This window comes from Poromitra crassiceps (genome assembly GCF_964638095.1).
Source record: "Poromitra crassiceps genome assembly, chromosome: 6".
NCBI lineage: Eukaryota > Metazoa > Chordata > Actinopteri > Beryciformes > Melamphaidae > Poromitra > Poromitra crassiceps.
In genome coordinates, this window is record NC_139627.1 from 20,843,791 (window position 1) to 20,857,514 (window position 13,724).

The window sequence follows — 13,724 nt, forward strand, 5'->3', positions numbered from 1 at the left end:
GCCCCCTAAACAATAACAAGTACAACCAGCTGCCCCCTAAACAATAACAAGTACAACCAGCTGCCCCCTAAACAATAACAAGTACAACCAGCTGCCCCCTAAACAATAACAAGTACAACCACCTGCCCCCTAAACAATAACAAGTACAACCACCTGCCCCCTAAACAATAACAAGTACAACCACCTGCCCCCTAAACAATAACAAGTACAACCACCTGCCCCGTAAACAATAACAAGTACAACCACCTGCCCCCTAAACAATAACAAGTACAACCACCTGCCCCCTAAACAATAACAAGTACAACCACCTGCCCCCTAAACAATAACAAGTACAACCACCTGCCCCCTAAACAATAACAAGTACAACCACCTGCCCCCTAAACAATAACAAGTACAACCACCTGCCCCCTAAACAATAACAAGTACAACCACCTGCCCCCTAAACAATAACAAGTACAACCACCTGCCCCCTAAACAATAACAAGTACAACCACCTGCCCCGTAAACAATAACAAGTACAACCACCTGCCCCCTAAACAATAACAAGTACAACCACCTGCCCCCTAAACAATAACAAGTACAACCACCTGCCCCGTAAACAATAACAAGTACAACCACCTGCCCCGTAAACAATAACAAGTACAACCAGCTGCCCCCTAAACAATAACAAGTACAACCAGCTGCCCCCTAAACAATAACAAGTACAACCACCTGCCCCCTAAACAATAACAAGTACAACCACCTGCCCCCTAAACAATAACAAGTACAACCACCTGCCCCGTAAACAATAACAAGTACAACCACCTGCCCCCTAAACAATAACAAGTACAACCACCTGCCCCCTAAACAATAACAAGTACAACCACCTGCCCCCTAAACAATAACAAGTACAACCACCTGCCCCGTAAACAATAACAAGTACAACCACCTGCCCCGTAAACAATAACAAGTACAACCAGCTGCCCCCTAAACAATAACAAGTACAACCACCTGCCCCGTAAACAATAACAAGTACAACCAGCTGCCCCCTAAACAATAACAAGTACAACCAGCTGCCCCCTAAACAATAACAAGTACAACCAGCTGCCCCCTAAACAATAACAAGTACAACCACCTGCCCCCTAAACAATAACAAGTACAACCAGCTGCCCCCTAAACAATAACAAGTACAACCACCTGCACCCTAAACAATAACAAGTACAACCACCTGCCCCCTAAACAATAACAAGTACAACCAGCTGCACCCTAAACAATAACAAGTACAACCACCTGCACCCTAAACAATAACAAGTACAACCACCTGCCCCTAAACAATAACAAGTACAACCACCTGCCCCGTAAACAATAACAAGTACAACCAGCTGCCCCCTAAACAATAACAAGTACAACCAGCTGCCCCCTAAACAATAACAAGTACAACCAGCTGCCCCCTAAACAATAACAAGTACAACCAGCTGCCCCCTAAACAATAACAAGTACAACCAGCTGCCCCCTAAACAATAACAAGTACAACCAGCTGCCCCCTAAACAATAACAAGTACAACCACCTGCCCCCTAAACAATAACAAGTACAACCAGCTGCCCCCTAAACAATAACAAGTACAATCAGCTGCCCCCTAAACAATAACAAGTACAACCAGCTGCCCCCTAAACAATAACAAGTACAACCAGCTGCCCCCTAAACAATAACAAGTACAACCAGCTGCACCCTAAACAATAACAAGTACAACCAGCTGCACCCTAAACAATAACAAGTACAACCACCTGCCCCCTAAACAATAACAAGTACAACCAGCTGCCCCCTAAACAATAACAAGTACAACCAGCTGCACCCCTAAACAATAACAAGTACAACCACCTGCCCCCTAAACAATAACAAGTACAACCACCTGCCCCCTAAACAATAACAAGTACAACCAGCTGCCCCCTAAACAATAACAAGTACAACCAGCTGCACCCTAAACAATAACAAGTACAACCACCTGCCCCTAAACAATAACAAGTACAACCAACCAGCTGCCCCCTAAACAATAACAAGTACAACCAGCTGCCCCCTAAACAATAACAAGTACAACCAGCTGCCCCCTAAACAATAACAAGTACAACCACCTGCCCCCTAAACAATAACAAGTACAACCACCTGCCCCCTAAACAATAACAAGTACAACCACCTGCACCCTAAACAATAACAAGTACAACCACCTGCCCCCTAAACAATAACAAGTACAACCAGCTGCACCCTAAACAATAACAAGTACAACCAGCTGCACCCTAAACAATAACAAGTACAACCACCTGCCCCCTAAACAATAACAAGTACAACCAGCTGCCCCCTAAACAATAACAAGTACAACCAGCTGCACCCCTAAACAATAACAAGTACAACCACCTGCCCCCTAAACAATAACAAGTACAACCACCTGCCCCCTAAACAATAACAAGTACAACCAGCTGCCCCCTAAACAATAACAAGTACAACCAGCTGCCCCCTAAACAATAACAAGTACAACCACCTGCCCCCTAAACAATAGCAAGTACAACCACCTGCCCCCTAAACAATAACAAGTACAACCACCTGCACCCTAAACAATAACAAGTACAACCACCTGCCCCCTAAACAATAACAAGTACAACCAGCTGCACCCTAAACAATAACAAGTACAACCACCTGCACCCTAAACAATAACAAGTACAACCACCTGCCCCTAAACAATAACAAGTACAACCACCTGCCCCGTAAACAATAACAAGTACAACCAGCTGCCCCCTAAACAATAACAAGTACAACCAGCTGCCCCCTAAACAATAACAAGTACAACCAGCTGCCCCCTAAACAATAACAAGTACAACCAGCTGCCCCCTAAACAATAACAAGTACAACCAGCTGCCCCCTAAACAATAACAAGTACAACCACCTGCCCCCTAAACAATAACAAGTACAACCACCTGCCCCCTAAACAATAACAAGTACAACCACCTGCCCCCTAAACAATAACAAGTACAACCACCTGCACCCTAAACAATAACAAGTACAACCACCTGCCCCTAAACAATAACAAGTACAACCACCTGCCCCGTAAACAATAACAAGTACAACCAGCTGCCCCCTAAACAATAACAAGTACAACCAGCTGCCCCCTAAACAATAACAAGTACAACCACCTGCCCCGTAAACAATAACAAGTACAACCACCTGCCCCCTAAACAATAACAAGTACAACCACCTGCCCCCTAAACAATAACAAGTACAACCACCTGCACCCTAAACAATAACAAGTACAACCACCTGCCCCTAAACAATAACAAGTACAACCACCTGCCCCTAAACAATAACAAGTACAACCACCTGCCCCGTAAACAATAACAAGTACAACCAGCTGCCCCCTAAACAATAACAAGTACAACCACCTGCCCCCTAAACAATAACAAGTACAACCACCTGCCCCTAAACAATAACAAGTACAACCACCTGCCCCGTAAACAATAACAAGTACAACCAGCTGCCCCCTAAACAATAACAAGTACAACCAGCTGCCCCCTAAACAATAACAAGTACAACCACCTGCCCCGTAAACAATAACAAGTACAACCACCTGCCCCCTAAACAATAACAAGTACAACCACCTGCCCCCTAAACAATAACAAGTACAACCACCTGCACCCTAAACAATAACAAGTACAACCACCTGCCCCTAAACAATAACAAGTACAACCACCTGCCCCGTAAACAATAACAAGTACAACCAGCTGCCCCCTAAACAATAACAAGTACAACCAGCTGCCCCCTAAACAATAACAAGTACAACCAGCTGCCCCCTAAACAATAACAAGTACAACCAGCTGCCCCCTAAACAATAACAAGTACAACCAGCTGCCCCCTAAACAATAACAAGTACAACCACCTGCCCCCTAAACAATAACAAGTACAACCACCTGCCCCCTAAACAATAACAAGTACAACCACCTGCCCCCTAAACAATAACAAGTACAACCACCTGCCCCTAAACAATAACAAGTACAACCACCTGCCCCCTAAACAATAACAAGTACAACCACCTGCCCCCTAAACAATAACAAGTACAACCACCTGCCCCCTAAACAATAACAAGTACAACCACCTGCCCCGTAAACAATAACAAGTACAACCACCTGCCCCCTAAACAATAACAAGTACAACCACCTGCCCCGTAAACAATAACAAGTACAACCACCTGCCCCCTAAACAATAACAAGTACAACCACCTGCCCCCTAAACAATAACAAGTACAACCACCTGCCCCCTAAACAATAACAAGTACAACCACCTGCCCCGTAAACAATAACAAGTACAACCACCTGCCCCCTAAACAATAACAAGTACAACCACCTGCCCCGTAAACAATAACAAGTACAACCACCTGCCCCCTAAACAATAACAAGTACAACCACCTGCCCCCTAAACAATAACAAGTACAACCACCTGCCCCGTAAACAATAACAAGTACAACCACCTGCCCCGTAAACAATAACAAGTACAACCAGCTGCCCCCTAAACAATAACAAGTACAACCAGCTGCCCCCTAAACAATAACAAGTACAACCAGCTGCCCCCTAAACAATAACAAGTACAACCAGCTGCCCCCTAAACAATAACAAGTACAACCACCTGCCCCCTAAACAATAACAAGTACAACCAGCTGCATCCTAAACAATAACAAGTACAACCACCTGCCCCCTAAACAATAACAAGTACAACCACCTGCCCCTAAACAATAACAAGTACAACCACCTGCCCCCTAAACAATAACAAGTACAACCACCTGCCCCTAAACAATAACAAGTACAACCAGCTGCCCCCTAAACAATAACAAGTACAACCACCTGCCCCTAAACAATAACAAGTACAACCACCTGCCCCCTAAACAATAACAAGTACAACCACCTGCCCCCTAAACAATAACAAGTACAACCACCTGCCCCCTAAACAATAACAAGTACAACCACCTGCCCCGTAAACAATAACAAGTACAACCACCTGCCCCCTAAACAATAACAAGTACAACCACCTGCCCCGTAAACAATAACAAGTACAACCACCTGCCCCGTAAACAATAACAAGTACAACCAGCTGCCCCCTAAACAATAACAAGTACAACCAGCTGCCCCCTAAACAATAACAAGTACAACCAGCTGCCCCCTAAACAATAACAAGTACAACCAGCTGCCCCCTAAACAATAACAAGTACAACCACCTGCCCCCTAAACAATAACAAGTACAACCAGCTGCCCCCTAAACAATAACAAGTACAACCACCTGCCCCCTAAACAATAACAAGTACAACCAGCTGCACCCTAAACAATAACAAGTACAACCAGCTGCACCCTAAACAATAACAAGTACAACCACCTGCCCCCTAAACAATAACAAGTACAACCACCTGCACCCTAAACAATAACAAGTACAACCACCTGCCCCCTAAACAATAACAAGTACAACCAGCTGCCCCCTAAACAATAACAAGTACAACCAGCTGCCCCCTAAACAATAACAAGTACAACCAGCTGCCCCCTAAACAATAACAAGTACAACCAGCTGCCCCCTAAACAATAACAAGTACAACCACCTGCCCCCTAAACAATAACAAGTACAACCAGCTGCCCCCTAAACAATAACAAGTACAATCAGCTGCCCCCTAAACAATAACAAGTACAACCAGCTGCCCCCTAAACAATAACAAGTACAACCAGCTGCCCCCTAAACAATAACAAGTACAACCAGCTGCACCCTAAACAATAACAAGTACAACCAGCTGCACCCTAAACAATAACAAGTACAACCACCTGCCCCCTAAACAATAACAAGTACAACCAGCTGCCCCCTAAACAATAACAAGTACAACCAGCTGCACCCCTAAACAATAACAAGTACAACCACCTGCCCCCTAAACAATAACAAGTACAACCACCTGCCCCCTAAACAATAACAAGTACAACCAGCTGCCCCCTAAACAATAACAAGTACAACCAGCTGCACCCTAAACAATAACAAGTACAACCACCTGCCCCTAAACAATAACAAGTACAACCAACCAGCTGCCCCCTAAACAATAACAAGTACAACCAGCTGCCCCCTAAACAATAACAAGTACAACCAGCTGCCCCCTAAACAATAACAAGTACAACCAGCTGCCCCCTAAACAATAACAAGTACAACCACCTGCCCCCTAAACAATAACAAGTACAACCACCTGCCCCCTAAACAATAACAAGTACAAAAAAACTGCACCCTAAACAATAACAAGTACAATCAGCTGCCCCCTAAACAATAACAAGTACAACCACCTGCCCCGTAAACAATAACAAGTACAACCAGCTGCCCCCTAAACAATAACAAGTACAATCAGCTGCCCCCTAAACAATAACAAGTACAACCAGCTGCCCCCTAAACAATAACAAGTACAACCAGCTGCCCCTAAACAATAACAAGTACAACCACCTGCCCCCTAAACAATAACAAGTACAACCACCTGCACCCTAAACAATAACAAGTACAACCACCTGCCCCGTAAACAATAACAAGTACAACCACCTGCCCCCTAAACAATAACAAGTACAACCACCTGCCCCTAAACAATAACAAGTACAACCACCTGCCCCTAAACAATAACAAGTACAACCAACCAGCTGCCCCCTAAACAATAACAAGTACAACCACCTGCCCCTAAACAATAACAAGTACAACCACCTGCCCCTAAACAATAACAAGTACAACCACCTGCCCCCTAAACAATAACAAGTACAACCAGCTGCCCCCTAAACAATAACAAGTACAACCAGCTGCACCCTAAACAATAACAAGTACAACCACCTGCCCCTAAACAATAACAAGTACAACCACCTGCCCCTAAACAATAACAAGTACAACCACCTGCCCCCTAAACAATAACAAGTACAACCACCTGCCCCTAAACAATAACAAGTACAACCACCTGCCCCCTAAACAATAACAAGTACAACCAGCTGCCCCCTAAACAATAACAAGTACAACCAGCTGCACCCTAAACAATAACAAGTACAACCACCTGCCCCTAAACAATAACAAGTACAACCACCTGCCCCTAAACAATAACAAGTACAACCACCTGCCCCCTAAACAATAACAAGTACAACCAGCTGCCCCCTAAACAATAACAAGTACAACCACCTGCCCCCTAAACAATAACAAGTACAACCAGCTGCCCCCTAAACAATAACAAGTACAACCAGCTGCACCCTAAACAATAACAAGTACAACCACCTGCCCCTAAACAATAACAAGTACAACCAACCAGCTGCCCCCTAAACAATAACAAGTACAACCAGCTGCCCCCTAAACAATAACAAGTACAACCAACCAGCTGCCCCCTAAACAATAACAAGTACAACCACCTGCCCCCTAAACAATAACAAGTACAACCACCTGCCCCCTAAACAATAACAAGTACAACCAGGAAAGACCCAGGAAGGAACCTGGGTCACAGAGCAGCGTGTCATATATCAGGATGTTGGACCAGACGCAGCAGGGAACCTGGGTCACAGAGCAGCGTGTTATATACTGTATCAGGATGTTGGACCAGACGCAGGAGGGAACCTGGGTTGCAGATATCAGGATGCTGGACAAGACCCAGGAAGGAACCTGGGTCACAGAGCAGCGTGTCATATATCAGGATGTTGGACCAGACGCAGCAGGGAACCTGGGTCACAGAGCAGCGTGTTATATACTGTATCAGGATGTTGGACCAGACGCAGGAGGGAACCTGGGTTGCAGATATCAGGATGCTGGACAAGACCCAGGAAGGAACCTGGGTCACAGAGCAGCATGTCATATATCAGGATGTTGGACCAGACGCAGGAGGGAACCTGGGTCGCAGATCAGCGTGTCATATATCAGGATGTTGGACCAGACGCAGGAGGGAACCTGGGTCACAGAGCAGCATTTTTAATCTTTCCTTATTTAAAAAAAAAAAACTAACCTTGTACCACTAACCTAAACTTGTACCACTGTTCCTTCAGAAGTTGTAGTTGTCATAGACTGTGCTCCATAGTTGATTGCTCTATTGCTGACAAAAAATGTGTTAATGGAGGTCGCTTTGGATAAAAGCGTCTGCCAAATGACGTAATGTAATGTAATGTAATGTAATGTCATATATCAGGATGTTGGACCAGACGCAGGAGGGAACCTGGGTCACAGAGCAGCATGTCATATATCAGGATGTTGGACCAGACGCAGGAGGGAACCTGGGTCATAATCAGGATGTTGGACCAGACGCAGGATGGAACCTGGGTCATAATCAGGATGTTGGACCAGACGCAGGATGGAACCTGGGTCATAATCAGGATGTTGGACCAGACGCAGGAGGGAACCTGGGTCATAATCAGGATGTTGGACCAGACGCAGGATGGAACCTGGGTCATAATCAGGATGTTGGACCAGACGCAGGAGGGAACCTGGGTCATAATCAGGATGTTGGACCAGACGCAGGATGGAACCTGGGTCATATATCAGGATGTTGGACCAGACGCAGGAGGGAACCTGGGTCGCAGAACCAAAATAACCCTAAACAATCTACAGGAAAAACTACAGGGTAGACACGACAGATGGTGTAATCCCATGGCAAACAATGTGGAGACAGACTGACTCAACAACTACCACTGCCTGCCTGCAACACTGCTTACTGTGTGGCTGGAACACAGCAGCAGCAGCAACAACGAAGAAGAAGAAGAAGAAGGGTTGTGCTGCTGCTACGCCTCGCGGGACTTGACTTTACAGCATTACAATGCAAGCCAACCAGCCGTCTCTAGCCGTGATACAAAAATAAATCTAATAAATAAATAAAAAACCGTCTTATGACTGCAATTGTATAGTCGATACGATTGTGATTTCTCCTTGGAATCACAAGCAATCAGGAAAAGGGAGCGTGCCGTGCCGTAGCCCATACAGCTGCTGTATGGCATTCTCTCTGAATGGTAATTATGAGCAACAAAAGGGGCATTTAGAGACAAAGGCGGGTTTGGAGTGAATGGGCCGGCTCCATGCACACAGCCAGGGTTCTTCTGACTCTGAGTGCTGTTTAAAGAGACGATATGAGATCATTATGCAGGAAGGAGAGAAGGACAGAGAGGGAGATAGGTTGAGGGTTGGCTCAGTGTCTATGGAGAGTAGGACCAGATAGCACCATCTGCATTCAGCACATGCCCTGTTCGCCTGGCTGGCTTTCACTAAAAGCTGGCGCCCAGACAGATAGCATGCAACACAAATGTATTCAGACATGTAATCAGGCACGCTGGTCTTCACGCACACAATAGCAAGGAGATTTCATGATGTACCAATCCCGTGGCTCATACTTTTGATAACAGTTTAGTGCTACTGTAGATAGTCCTCACGAGACTGAGGAAGCTGATGGAAATGGTATAGAGATGTCAGCCAAACTTGAATGCACACACTAAAGGCCGGTAGTTTTTTCTTCTTCATGCAATTAATTCACATGTCCTCTATTCTTCTAACCTACATCTAAGTCAATGCAACCCTGCATACCAATGGCCAAGTTTCCTTAGTGGCGGCCCACCACAATATCACCACTGACCACCACAATATATATTTTTCCCAGGACTTAAAACCTACCTGTTGTGTGCGTACTGATGACCAAATGTGTCATAACTAAGCTATGTGTAAATTGTTACAGTAGCCGTTTGACATAGCAGTTTGACATTACCCCGCTAGCCGAGCGTTTCTCGCTCATACTGAGCATTAGCGCCCGGCGAACGTCAACGCATTTCCCATCAAACAATTGTGCCGCTCTCATGTCTAGGTATAAAAACCAACCCTTACCTGAGCCAAAAATGTGAAGTGAAGACGCTATCCGATGGCCAACATCCTCTTCTTTTAAATACATATAGGTGCCTCTTCCAAATTACATTGACATTACATGACAGCTCCTCTGTACCTGAAATCTATGGTCAGGTTCCAAACCTCTCACCGCTCCCTTCACTCCTCCACTAGTGCAGGACGCCTCGCCCCTCCTTCGCTACGGGGGCTAAAAAGTTGCTCATCCCGATCGCGACTCTTCTCGTCCCTGGCACCTCAATGGTGGAATGAGCTTCCACCTTCAGTCAGGACGGCTGAATCACTGCCGATCTTTCGGAAAAGACTAAAGACACACCTTTTCATGCTCCACCTGGGCCCTTCTTAAACTAACTTCTTTCTCTCTCTAAAAAAAAAAAAAAACTTTACCACTATTCCTTCAGATATTGTAGTTGTCATAGACCGTGTTGCATAGTTGATCGCTCTATTGCTGACAAAAATGTGTTATTGTAAGTCGCTTTGGATAAAAGCGTCTGCCAAATGACGTAATATAATGTAATGTAAATGTTGACGTTCGCCGGGCGCTAATGCTCAGTATGAGCGAGAAGCGCCCGGCTAGCAGGGTAATCTTTGACACAAAGTACTCAAAGTACCACCCCCGCCACACCCACACCCCTCTCACTCTGCATCGCTCTCAGTGTATAATGGCCTTAAATGTACAGGATATTATGACACACTTTGCTCTTTTCATGTACACAGTACAATGAGCAGGTCAAAGCAATAATCCCTTGTTGATTTCCCCGAGTAAATCTAATCACAGAAGGAGGAAATGTAGATCAAGAGAAGAAGAGTTAGGATGAAATCTAGATGTGGATTGCGCAAAAGCTCCAACTCTATCAGGAAGATGTCCCTAATATTTTGTCCACATATACTGTAATAAACAAACACTAACCCTGCTCAGCTGACATCAAATCAACTCTCAATAACTCAAACCAAATGAATGTCTGCAAAACTGTTGACATTTTTCAGATATGTATGAGATTATGTGCAAAATAACTCAGCGTTGAAAATTGAGTGTTCCTTTAAATAAATTACCCCTTTTCAGCCATGGTTATTAACTGGCTGACTCATGCCTTCACTGGCATTAGATTTGCATTAGTGTGCAATGAGGCGTTTCCCCTGCTCCAACCGCTTCCTCTGAGATCTCCATTTAAGACTTCCAAATACAGATTTTTATTTACACTTGGCTTCAAAGATTTGGCCCTTTCATGGTCCCTCAAACCAGACCACACAAACATGTCTAATCATCATCCTACCTCTCGGATCTTGTCTCGTTTCTCTTTGACGTCGGGCTCGGCCGGCTCTCCGTCGTTGACGTTCACCACCTTGGGCATGGGGACGGGTGGCAGGGGTTTCGGCCCGGCATCCTTCTTCTTCTTCAGGCCCTCCGCCACCTTGTTCTTCTCCGTCTGGATCTCTGCCTGCAGCTCCTCGCGTGACTTCCTCAGCTTCTCCTTGGCCTCCTGCAGCGCCCGCTCGTGGTCTGCCCGGATCTTGTTCCGCAGGCTCTCCTCGTCCTCCCTGCGGGGGGGCAACGAGATGACAGGTCAGAGTTGTTTGAGATGAGGACACAAAAAGGCAGGACGTTTTCAGGGAGGGGAGGTGTGAGGTGGGGTGGGGTCTCTATTTGAAATCAGTGGACGTTTCATGGCAAGAAAAAAACATGCACTTCTGGGGGAAGGACAAGACATCATCGTGTTCAAGATAACAACAACAGGAAAGACTGCAACTCTTCCACCATAAGGAAATAAAGAAACGCTTCATTGCTGTGAGGGATGGTGTTCAAACTAGAGCCTGGCATTCTGGCCTGAGCCCGAGAAGGCTTTTTTCACATCACTAGCTAGGGCTGGTCTTTTTTTTTCTTATAGCTTGGGACATAATATCATAGGCAGACCAATTCAATAAACTAGTCATTTAAGAGTCATTTAAGACTCATTTAAGCGGCCGGTCCCCAAATTCTGACAGGCCGTCGGGCTCACCTCACCGGGCCCCAACATGTAGGACCCAGGCCGGGCTAGGGCCTAGATTTGAGGCCTGTGCAGAGCTCTAGTTCAAACTGCTATAAAACACAAGTCTTTCCTTTTGCTGATGGTCTTCCTACATAATGGTACACTACCAACTCCCCTCACATTCCATGAAAAGTACCCATTCTTTTTTTAAACATCAAGTTCACTGTAATCAAAGCAAATGCAATATAACTTAAAGTGGAGCACAACAGTGACTTCAGTTCAGCGTATACTGCAGATCAGATCAGTGTGTCTTTGCTGACCCTCTTTACAAGAGCTTGAAGCTCTTTGGTTACACGGCGACACGTACACTTTGTGAGACGACGCTCCTCCCACCTCTAATTCAACCATTATGGAGATAACAAAACCTGCTATCAGTCTCTGAGGGGAAACTCCACCCTCCCCTGCTATGTGCTTACATCAGCTCCAGGAAATGGGACAGGTGTATAGAGGAAGACGAGCAGAAACATCATCTGTCTGGTGATGTGCTGAGGGTGTTGACATAACTCCACCCTGAGGAGGTGGGTCAGTGAGGAAAAACAAAGAGAGAGCTGGGGCCGACGCTGACACTGAACTGTTGTTCCGCGCTCACTGAAAGAATTAAACCTTTTAAAGAATTAAATCTTTGAATCCCGCTTGACTGCTATGTGGGCATATAATACAATTACAGCCAGCTGTGGTTCAGTCAGCTGTAGGTTTGAGCGCCATCTATTTTTTCATACCTTCCTGACATTAAAGGTCCTTGCACATAGAGTCCGTTTTTTCGTCCGAAATTGACGCACGAAAAAAATAAAAATACGACCTCATTTGTGTGAATCATCATTGACACACCGAGTCCGACAATTTTTTTTTATTTTTTTTTATTTTTTTATTTAACCTTTATTTATACAGGGAAGAGCCCTTGAGAGCAAGCTCTCATTTTCAAGGGAGCCCTGTTACAGTGAGAACATTTACAATAGTTACAATATTACAGACAACTTACAAATACAAATATTACACTATATAGAAAACATTCAAGATTCTAGATAGAAATAAACAAAAATAAAAATAAAAAACAAGGTAAGAGCAGATCAAATAAAACAAGAGCATTCATTTTGCAGAGTACCGTCAAGAAGCACTCTGAAGGATTCCAGGGGAATCAGCTGATTCAATTTCAGAATGTTTTGCAACAAATTCCATTTATCAGCAGCATAATAAGAAAAGGCACTTTTTCCTAGTTCAGTCCTTGCTCGTGGAACAGACAACCTGATATGTGAATGCGATCGGGTTTGATAGTTTGTGTTCACTTGACTAATGAGTGAGGACATGTACAGGGGGAGTTTCCCAATTACGTCCGTCATTTAAGTTTTCGGACGAGGTTCGATTTTCTGCGTTTTTCCGCATCCATGAAATCGTTTTGACAGGTGTTTGACCACCCAGAGCTGCCGTAGTGTTGCTATTCACTGCTGAGTGCCAAGCAGGGAGGCAATGGGTCCCATTTTTATAGTCTTTGGTATGACTCGGCCGGGGATCGAACTCACAACCTCCCAGTCTCAGGGCGGACACTCAAACCACAAGGCCACTGAGCTGGTCAAGAAGCAGTAACTGAATCTGAATCTGAACATTATAATTGCTCTGTCAGTTCTTTGTGAAACTGTGAACTCCGTCTGTGTGTGTTTTCCCGCATGCTTATGAGTAACCGTGATTGTGAGTATCAAAGTGTTCACCAATATGAGAATGTGTGCAAACACGTGTGTGTTTGTGTATGAGTGACCCTCCATGTGATGTTACCCAGGCAGTGTGGGAGGGAGCCGGAGCCCTGCAGCGATACATGTGGACTCAGCTGTTGGCCTCCAGAG

The 13,724-nt window shown here is 45.1% G+C and overlaps 1 protein-coding gene across 3 annotated transcripts in view; it reads right to left on the bottom strand.

Annotated features, from left to right (window-relative positions):
• The window catches only part of man1a2 (mannosidase, alpha, class 1A, member 2), a 288,606-nt gene that overhangs the window by 224,035 nt on the left and 50,847 nt on the right, over positions 1-13,724 (bottom strand). For all 3 annotated transcript variants that reach the window (XM_083639580.1, XM_083639579.1, XM_083639581.1), the window contains exon 4: positions 11,137-11,401. In XM_083639580.1, coding sequence (XP_083495706.1) covers positions 11,137-11,401 — 265 coding nt within the window. The remainder of the gene's footprint in view (positions 1-11,136; positions 11,402-13,724) is intronic.